The 10,097-nt window shown below is 44.8% G+C and overlaps 2 protein-coding genes across 5 annotated transcripts; one reads left to right on the top strand and one right to left on the bottom strand.

Annotated features, from left to right (window-relative positions):
• Window positions 1–298: 298 nt before the first annotated feature.
• On the top strand, window positions 299–8,630 carry pdcd4b (programmed cell death 4b). 4 transcript variants are annotated; one of them, XM_083549739.1, is made up of 12 exons: window positions 299–548; window positions 1,183–1,227; window positions 1,585–1,884; window positions 3,618–3,712; window positions 4,236–4,349; window positions 4,513–4,734; window positions 6,026–6,123; window positions 6,256–6,373; window positions 6,628–6,735; window positions 6,925–7,035; window positions 7,538–7,677; window positions 7,826–8,630. In XM_083549739.1, exons 2-12 carry the CDS (start codon window positions 1,185–1,187, stop codon window positions 7,884–7,886), a joined length of 1,410 nt encoding a protein of 469 aa, XP_083405865.1. In that variant the 5' UTR covers window positions 299–548; window positions 1,183–1,184; the 3' UTR covers window positions 7,887–8,630. The 4 variants fall into 4 exon arrangements, with proteins under 4 accessions (XP_083405865.1, XP_083405863.1, XP_083405866.1 ...); XM_083549737.1 differs by having other exon boundaries at window positions 326–548; window positions 1,115–1,227; XM_083549740.1 differs by lacking the exon at window positions 299–548 and adding an exon at window positions 627–948.
• Window positions 8,350–9,979, bottom strand: bbip1 (BBSome interacting protein 1). Its single transcript, XM_083549749.1, has 3 exons — window positions 9,844–9,979; window positions 9,300–9,367; window positions 8,350–9,199 (listed from the first exon to the last, which is right to left on the bottom strand). The coding sequence occupies exons 2-3, from the start codon at window positions 9,343–9,345 to the stop codon at window positions 9,033–9,035; spliced, it is 213 nt and encodes a 70-aa protein (XP_083405875.1). The 5' UTR covers window positions 9,346–9,367; window positions 9,844–9,979; the 3' UTR covers window positions 8,350–9,032.
• Window positions 9,980–10,097: the final 118 nt, after the last annotated feature.

Here is a 10,097-nt window from a genome sequence, read left to right on the forward strand (position 1 = left end):
GAGAAACGCTATGAAAAGATATTTAATTTATAATTTAATACATATTCATCTACAAATTAAATATATATTAATGCACAAGATTCTGATAGTGTTTAGTCAAAACCATGACATAATGCATTGGTTGTGGTTGCACTTTCTAAATCGGCCGCCAGGTAGCGCGATATACATATACGCGGTTTAGAAAACGGGTAAAGCTCTCGAAATCCCGCCCCTCCCCAATCCACCCGTTCTGATTGGTTACGTCCGCGTCAGTCAATAATCAATCATGACGTAATGCAGTGATTGGTTGCGCTTCTCCACGTCGGCCGCCAGGTGTCTCCGTGAACAACACGCGGAGAGCGCGCGCGCCTACAGAAAACACCAGAAGGCCCCTAAAATTCCGCCCTCCTCAACCTGCGCTTCCGATTGGTCGCCTTGGCGTCAGCACTTGAAATAAACGGGCCAATCAGAGCGCGCGTGGGGCGGTCCTGCGTCACTGAGTTGCTGGGCAGAGCGAAGGTAAAGCGTTTGCACGGAGAAAAGGTGCTGCGTTCGGAGAGTGAACAGAGGTAATGTGTTTAAAGTGTATTCTTGTATTTTTCCGCGCATATTCTGCGTTTTATTTGCGCATAGTGAGCGGTTTGTCCGTGTACAACGCGTTCGTCTAAAGAAAGAAAAACAACCGCATCCGATTGTTAAATGGGGCTGACGCAGGTTTGTTAGTGGTCGTGTGTCAAATGCAGTCGCTCCCTCTATTTAGGTTGCCTACGCAGGCTGCTCCACAGAATGACGTCTACGGTGTCCGGAGTGCACTCTGTGCTTGAGTGTGTGTCGGTTTGGGAAACGCGCTTCTGCTGCTCGTGTATACACAACAAACCCGAGGTTCCACTGGAGCATGAGCGATATAACCGATATAAAGCAGTTCATTATTATTTTCTGACTGGACAAGAAGTTTATAGTTTTATTTAGGTGAGATTAAAATGTGCTTACCATTTCACGGGAACATTTTCGACGAGCTGCGGCGGCATGTCGGGACTCGTGTCCGAGTGGAGAAGGCTGTTGATTTGAAACGCGGAATGAATGAATGTCTTTATAAATTGTTTATTCTTTTTTTTTTTTTTTTTTTTTTTTTTAGGGTTTTGGAGATTGATTAATTGATTGATTAATTGATTGGTATTTTTTTGCCTGCACGTCGGTTGGAAGTCATGGCAGCGGACTGTGAGGCCTGGCTGAACGCCAACCCGGTCGGTACGTGTGTCTTTAATACACTTTACAGTTTGTTTACTTCAGAGGGCCGCGTCACAAACCGATCACTTCTCCCTTCACTAGGGCCCTAGATTACACATTGATTACACACTATCTAGTGCACTCCTGGTAGAGTGACTGTTGCTTTTGGGTTTCATTTATTGACATTTTGTCCTGATGATCTCATGATTATAGATAATAAAAAAGATAAATGAATGAATAAGTGAAGGACAACAGTGTAAAACAAATGCGGTACAAAATCATACGTTTGAACCGAGCCGATTAGTTTCCTCGTGCGTCTCATTCGTGTGATAACGTCTGTTTATCTTCAGTCTGAGAACATTCTCTCCCTTTGTGCAGAAGCGGACGATCTGAGCGACTCGTATCAGTCGGGCGGCGAGGAGAAACGCGGCTCCCGCAACAACGATGAGATCGACGGGAACTGGGTCACGGCACCGGTGGGGACGGTGCACGAGGCTCGACTCAAAGCCAAGGCCAAGCGGCGCCTCCGCAAGAACTCGTCCAGAGACTCGGGCCGGGGAGACTCGCTGAGCGAGAACGGGGACGCCTCACGCTCCTCTGCGCCCCCCACCAGCCCCAAGGGCAAAATCCTGGACCGCAGGTCACGCCTGGGCAAAGGGAGGGGCCTGCCGAAGAAAGGTACGAGGGAGGGGAATAAAACATTTAAGAGCTGACTTTTCTTTTCTCTACCCTCACCCTCAGGAACCTGCAGTACAGGGGATAAAGACGTAAAGGTGCAGTCTGGCCGTGTTCTCGCTAAACCCTCAACCTCCGTTTATGCATAATTATATTACACGTGACTCCCGTTTCTATACACCAGCGTTGCTGAATTCTCGATTCTGATTGGTCAAACCATTTCACACCAGGCTGAAAGTTGTGCCGGCTTTAACGCCACTTGGTTTCTATGGTAACCTGCTCACGCACAAGGGGTTTGTACCAGCACGTACGTTTTTTTCTGGATCGCTGGGGGATTTTTCTGGGGTTTTTTTGTGCGTTTGTCATTTTCAGTGTCTGCCTCCTTTCCGTTTTTCTTTTTCTGTCTGTGACTCTGGTTCTTTGTTCAGTCTATATGTAGTGAACTCCGCTCAGTGTGTGTGTGTGTGTGTGTGTGTGTGTGTGTGTGTGTGTGTGTGTGTGTGTGTGTGTGTGTGTGCGCACGCACGCTCAGGCTATTTAAAGCTTTGCCTTTTCTGTATGTGAGGGATGTGCAGCAGGAGGAAAATCTCCGTCTTGTGTCTGATTCTGCACAGTTACGGTATAACAGTGTAGACGAGAGCAGAAGTAACCAGACGATTCTTTGGCCACAAATACACAACAATATACAGCTTTGAGTGCTGTCGAGCAGAGGCTCAAACTTGGGTGGGTTTTTATTTTTTTTTAGGGAAGTGAAAGTGTTTCGTTTTATAAATGTCTTCATTCCCTCCACTCGTCTGTGTAGATGTTCGACTCGGTTTCCCTGTGTGCTCGTGGAGCTCTGTGCTCATTCAGCCATAATAGTGTTTAGTAAAGTGATTGAGGGCGAGGTGAGGAGGTCCAGGGCGGGGTCATTGTTCACGTTCGTCACGTCTTCATGCTGGAACAAGTTTGAAACACCATAAAATTTAACACGTGTCTTCCATTTTGGGGAAGAACCACGTGGGTAGGATTTTCGGCTGCGCAGGTGGATTCGGTTTTTGTACCGGCTGTGAAGGACGGTGTGAACGTTATTTTCCGTCACAGCGGATCGTTGGAGATGGAGACGATCCACCACGACCTCGACTGCTGTCGGGGAGAAAACCAGCAGGAATGTGGAGTGTGAAGCTGCAGATCTGATTACAGTGTAGGAGTGACTGCGGAGGTCGCACTTAGAGAAACCCTTCCCTTTTTATCATCTAATCTATCTATCTATCTATCTATCTATCTATCTATCTCTATCTATCTATCTATCTATCTATCTTGCTGTCATGCTCGTGTGTGTGTGATCTGTCTTTTGTTTCTTGTTCGCTCTTGATTGTGTAATAGACAATAAGGCAGACTGTTGTGTAATTCTGTCTAGTGGGAGGAGACGAGGCATGTGTATGTACACACACACACACACACTCTCGCTACATTAAATGGTGTGTATTATCTGCTGTGTGTTTAGTGTCACATGGTGCACTAATTGACATTAAAACTATGTTTAACAAACGTGACAAAATAATGTTAAGAGGGTGTGTGTTTGTGTAAGGCAGAGGCAGGAACTGTGTGTGTGTGTGTGTGTGTGTGTGTGTGTGTGTGTGTGTGCGCGTGCATTTCGGCTGCGCTAGGCTCAGTGTGAATCACGTGCATGTGAATACACAAATCCAGCACGTACGCACTGTTTGTCTCATTAGTGTGTGTGTGTGTGTGTGTAGGTGGCGCTGGAGGTAAAGGTGTGTGGGGAACACCAGGAGAGGTGTACGATGTCGAGGAGGTCGACGTCCGTGATCCAAATTACGACGAAGATCAGGTAGAGGGTTTTGTCTCAGCACCAGGGTGGTCCAGGCATGACGTCAGAGTGACACACACACACACACACACACACACACACACACACACACACGGTCACTCCTGCATTGCTTAATGAGACTCGTTTCAGCAGAAGCGTCTGCTCAAACCCCTCGACGTCTTTGACGTGGCGTTGGTTATTATGCGGTCAGCTTTATGAAATGACTGGGAAAGTTTAATAAACACACACACACACGAGACGATGCTCGTAATTACGGCTGTTCCCACGTCACATGACCGTCGATCTCCTTATCAAGTAAACCGTAATTTTAGGATTTTGGATTTGATGATGGAGGAGGGGGGGGGGGGGGATGATCTTCTTTACTGCCTTACGCATCAAAAATATTCATTATGTCATGACTTGAAGTGTAGACTTTAAATACAACAGAATGATTGAAGCTTGTGTTTATCTTTGAAGAAGCCCAAATGGGTGGGTGTCCAAATATTTGAGTAGCTCAAACCGTTGTTGTTGTTCGTGTGTACAGGAGAACTGCGTGTACGAGACGGTGGTGCCACCCCTGGACGAGGACAACTTCACCCGGACGGTCACGCCCATTGTCCAGGAGTACTTCGAGCACGGAGACGCCAACGAAGTCGCGGTACGAAGGGGGGAGCGATTTTTCCTCAAAGCGTTGTCTCCTCTTTAATCCTTCGGTCTCTGAGTAGCGTGGCGTCAGTGCAGGATTACAGAGCTGCTGTTCACGATCTCATCCACACGCCCACACTCACACGTGTTCCTGACTTCTCTCTCCCCGTGTGTAGGAGTTATTAGGAGAGTTGAATCTGGGCTCCATGCGCAGCGACGTGCCGCTCCTGGCCGTCTCGCTGGCGTTGGAGGCCAAGGCGAGTCAGCGAGAGCTCACGTCCCTCCTGTTGTCTCGCCTGTGTGGTCGCGTCCTGAGCCGCTCCGACATCGAAGCCTCCTTCCACAAGCTCCTGAAAGAGCTGCCTGACCTGGTGCTGGACACGCCCACGGCGCCACAGGTAACCAATCACAGCGAGGAGTTCGAAAAAATATACACACAAACAAATAACCCAAGTGTACAAATGGGTGTGGCCTAATATTCTAATGATGTGTTTGACTGACATTCCACAATATGAGATCTATGCATACAGGCGTGTGTGTGTGTGTGTGTGCGCGCGCGCGCGCGTGTGTGTTGAGCTGAGCCACAGAACAGAAAAGCCGAGGCAGCGCTTTTCTCTCATCAGAACCTCTTCTCGCTAAATCCACAACAAAACACTTTTTCACTGCTCATCCCCTCACTGTCTGAGTAAACCAGACAAATGATCAACACTGTGGTCACACACACACACACACACACACACACACACACACACACACACACACACACACACACACACTCGACCTGACTGTTTCCTCACCCTGTAGGTTGATCCTGATAAGATTTAAATTGTCTTGTGGCAGATTCTGTCCACACTGATCACACATTGTTCTATTTCTGTGTGTGTGTGTGTGTGTGTGTGTGTGTGTGTGTGTGTGTGTGGCTGAAGATTTGCACGATAGATGGATTTAGTTTGTGTAAATATTTAGTACAATGAATATAAATCGTTTGTGTTTGGGTTAAAACGAGGTTATACAGTACGTCTACAATAATCCTCCACACATTTCTGAGGGGTCTTTAAAAGGTTCGTAGCTTTCGAACGGTTTATGAATCTTGACGTGTTAATAAAAGACCCGTGCGCTGTATTACAGCGAGACGCACGTTTTCACACGCAAGCTTTACTTTCAGTTTAGTCAAAAATAAAAAGGAAAGTGATATTGTGCAGACAAGGCACACATGATCAACCACAGACTCGACTGCTGTGATGTACAGTATATTCTGTGGGCGCGCACACACACACACACACACACACACACACACACAAAAATAAGCATGGAATTTTCCCTTCACTTGAACTCGGAGACTCAAACCAGCATGACGATGCACAAAGCCACTAGTGAAGATCTCCTGCTGTAGAGCTCCAACCCTATTGAACATCTACCAGACTTTACTTAAACACCCCTGTGGATGAATGAGCACAGAATCTAGTGGACCATCTTCCCAGAAGAGTGGAGGTCTTTATAACAGGGGACTCGATGTGGAATTGGACGTAACAAAAGTACCTTTTTTTAATGATTACGACTCGTCGCTTTATTTTCCGAGGTTCTGAGATGTAGGACCTGGTGATCGTGACTGAAATCTCCATCTACACGATTCAGCTTCAGCGTTTTGATTATGAAATGTTTATCTCTTTATTTTCTGTTTGTTTGCAGCTGGTCGGTCAGTTCATTGCCAGAGCTGTCGGAGATCAGATTCTCTCGAAGACCTACATCGATGGCTATAAAGGCAGAGTGGACTGTGAGCACGGCAGGTGTGTGTGAATGGAGCACACCTTCACTGGGTGTCGGTTCGGTTGAAATGTCAAAGCCGATCACCTGGCAACCCCTTATATACACACACACACACACACTTATACAGTGCAAATTTCTTGTTTGATTGACAGGGCTGCTCTAGACCGTGCTGCCGTCCTGCTGAAGATGAGCAAGGAGGCGGCACTCAAGATCGATAACCTCTGGGGCTCAGGGGGAGGCCAGAGACCTGTCAATCAACTTATCAAAGAGGTCAGGACTCCGCCCACTCGTTTATTTCGACACGAACGATTACGCCCGTACACCGTACACATTTCATAGTAAAAATAGATCCGAGTTATTTCCCTCTTCAGTGGACTGAAATGCGCTTTTAGCGCTGCGTGCAAAAGTTTGCATCCCCCGTGGTTTTTCAATGTTTATGAAAATGTTGAAATGGTTATTCTGCAACAAGATTCTGAAAAACGCTGACATTGTGCTTAGAAAAAAAGTACGTCTGATTTCCTCAGGTAAACCTGCTGCTGAAGGAGTACGTGCTCTCGGGCGACACGGCCGAAGCGGAGCGATGCCTGCGGGAGCTCGAGGTGCCGCACTTCCATCACGAGTTCGTCTACGAGGTAACTTTTTAGAAGCACGAAGCGAGTTTATCGTTTATCCACGAGCAAAATTTGTTTTTGTAGGGAAATCTTTGGTACTCTAAAAGTGCCCAGTGGATTTCACAGATTATCTTCCATCCTCGTTGGGGATTGCGGCGGTTGTGGTAATTATTTAGAAACGAACGCTAATTGTTGCTCTTCTTCTCCCAGGCTATAATCATGGTTCTGGAATCCAAAGGAGACACGACGCTTCAGTCGATCCTCAAGCTGCTGAAATCTCTCTTCGACTCCTCAGTCATCACTCTGGACCAAATGAGAAGGGTATGATGCCACCTGCTGGACACATCTAGAAAGATTTTTCTTTTTTCGTCTTCTCTCATTAGGGGGCGCCACAGCGAATATAAAATGATGAAATTGTAAAAAAAAAAATGATTATTTTTATAATATATAATATTATACATTCTTCCGGATACATTCTTAAAACACCGTTCTTTCTTCTAAAAAAAAACAAAAAAAAAAAAACATTCTTTGCTGTTAAGTGACAAAGTGAATTCGTTTATGTCAAACGAATTTGCGCTGCAAACACCTGTTGCTCAAATCTGTTGTCTTTATTATGTCGGAAATTGTAACGTAACGCGTGTTACAGTTGGAATTTAAACTCTGAGATTGTTACGTGTGATACAGTTTAAAATCATTATTTCAGAGGTTACATTTTTTTTTTTTTTTTTTTTTTAAAGTCTGGAACAGTGTGGAATTTTGAAACGAAGAACATGTTGGACTGTGTATTGATGTGTGTGTGCGTGTGTGTTTTTGCTCGTGTTAGGGTTACGAGAGAGTGTACATGGACATCGCTGATATAAATATTGACGTGCCGTGTGCGTACTCCATCCTGGAGCACTTTGTGGACAAAAGCTTCACCACTGGAGTCATCGACAAAAAACTCCGAGACCTGTGTCCTTGTCGGTACGTGTCGATTATACGTTTTGTTTTTAACTCAAGCATGTAAGTCAACGCCAAATCTTTCATTTTGACCCCTGAATTAAAAAACATTACTACATATTTTTTCAACTAAATGATTATAAGCTAATCATGTTCTTTTTTTTTTTTTTAGAGGAAGGAAGAGGTTCGTCAGTGAAGGAGACGGCGGACTCGTCAAACTCGAAACCTACTGAGTCGTCTGCGTCCCGTGTCCACTTCGTCGTCTGCTGCGTTTTGAGGAAACTAGTGCTACTCGTCTAAAAACTGCATACGTGTGTGTATCCTACAGGTTTAGGTATATATATATGTATATGTATATATCTTTCTCTCTCTCTCTCTCTCTCTCTCTCCTGACGAATGTAGAGCTTACGCAAAGGAACACCGCTGTGGAACAAACGCCCCCTCCCCCTCCCCCAATACACCATTAAGGTGACCAGATAAGCTACAACCCTGAAAAAGTGCCAGTCTCCTTGCAGGTTTTTTTGTATTGTTCAGTTCACTGCCACTCCGCAAAACATCACCAAATATCCAACTCGACCTGCAGGATAACTCGAGCCAGACGATGTTTAAACTGACTTCACTTATCCAGCATGTATAACGCAAAATCCGCTTTGTCGGCATTCTCACCTTAGCAGTGTTTATAAAGTAAATAGGGTTTTTCTTTCTTTCTCTCCGCAATCTGCCTGAACTTTCTCACGCGCGTCCTCGTTTTTCCGCTCGGTCTTCCGAAGACCTCCATTCACCAGATGCAACAGACAAGAAGACAGCAATACGGAGAAATGTGAAGCGATTCTTTCACCCAAGCTTCGTTGGGGGATAAAAATAAAAATATTTTTATATTTTTGTCTGAAAAACACTGACGTGGGGATGTTTCACCGGATGTTCTCGCTGTTTGTTGAAAATGGTTAAAAAAATAAAAATAAAGCTTTAAAAAGAAACGGATGTTTTAATTGTTTTTTCTTTAACTTTAACTTTCTTTCCTGCAGGCATAAAAATAATCTCATCACGCTGTCGTTAGAATCCATACACGAGAAACGAGCACATTGTAGAAGATCCGCTCGAGATTTACATCTGATATTAAAAACGTGAAGTGACTCGTCAGAGACGGAGGAATAAACGACAAACAAAAGTGGGACATTACAGCTAGAGTTCTTTTTACATTAGTGTTTATTTGTAGACTCCCTTTCTTTCATTTATTGTGTTTTAACCCCCAATAAATACCAGAGTTCTTGTCAATTCCAAGTGTTTTATAAAGGATTCAAAAAGAAAACTAATGCATTGCAGTGATGTGTTAAATTAGGTGATGATGAGGAAGCCCTGGGCCTCTTTTTCCACTCGTCCTACTGCTCGTGTTCCTGCTGCTCCCTGTGCGCCGCCTCCTGCTGTCTGATCAGCTCCTGCGCCTCCTGCTGCATCTTCTCCAGCTTCTCCAGAGTCACTGACTTCAGGGGCAGCAGCTTGGGTTTGCAGAGGACCAGCACAGGGACGTCCTCCACGGACAGCTGACCTACAACACACACACACGCACACACTGTGTTTACATAATCCATATACCACTACATCACCATTAGTACCATACACAGAAGCCGTGAGTGCTGCCGCTTCACCTTGTTTAGGTAAAACCTCTCTGAAAACCGACTTCACTTCAGGCATCCCGAAGCTCCTCGATCAACACCTTTCAATAAAATAAATCACAAAAGAAAAACAAATTGCAGGTAAACATGTTCTCTTAGACACCAGATACACATTTAACACAGGTAAACGACTTGTTTGCATATCGCGATATGTGAGTATCGAAACACAGATATCGTGATGACCGGAAAACAAACGATATATCGTACAGAACCAAACTGCCCCGTTCCAATCCTCGTTTATTTTATTCGCTCTAAACTCGGTCTTTATTCTGTGTTTATCTTTTAGCCGCCATTTTAGCCTCTTATTTCATTGTCATTTAATTTGTATGCGTTCAGTAAAAGAATTGAATAAATAATCCGAAATCCTGACAATGTCGGTAAGCTTATTAGCTTTACTCCAATGCAATTTAATTATTATTTTTGATAAATGTAAAAATTAGATACAAAATTTGTTTTTGAACCGATAATTTGGACCTAAAAATGGAAATAAATACAATAAAGGCATTTAAAAGATTACCGTCTGTTGTTTACACCCCCGAGTCTCTACTTGACCGAATCTCGAATTCCTCTGTGTAGGATTTAAAGTGCACTTAGAGCTATAGAAGCGTGCACTACTTTAGGCTCTGTGTAGTGCACATGTACAGGGGACAGAGGGTGAATTGGAATCGGGTCTTCTACAAGCAGTTGCCATGCTGTTCTTCTTCATCAGCGTATTTTGAGATCGAGTGCTCAGTGCTGCCACACGGCGGCTATTGCGATGTGTTACACTTG

The sequence above is a fragment of the Silurus aristotelis genome (genome assembly GCF_946808225.1).
Source record: "Silurus aristotelis genome assembly, chromosome: 9".
NCBI lineage: Eukaryota > Metazoa > Chordata > Actinopteri > Siluriformes > Siluridae > Silurus > Silurus aristotelis.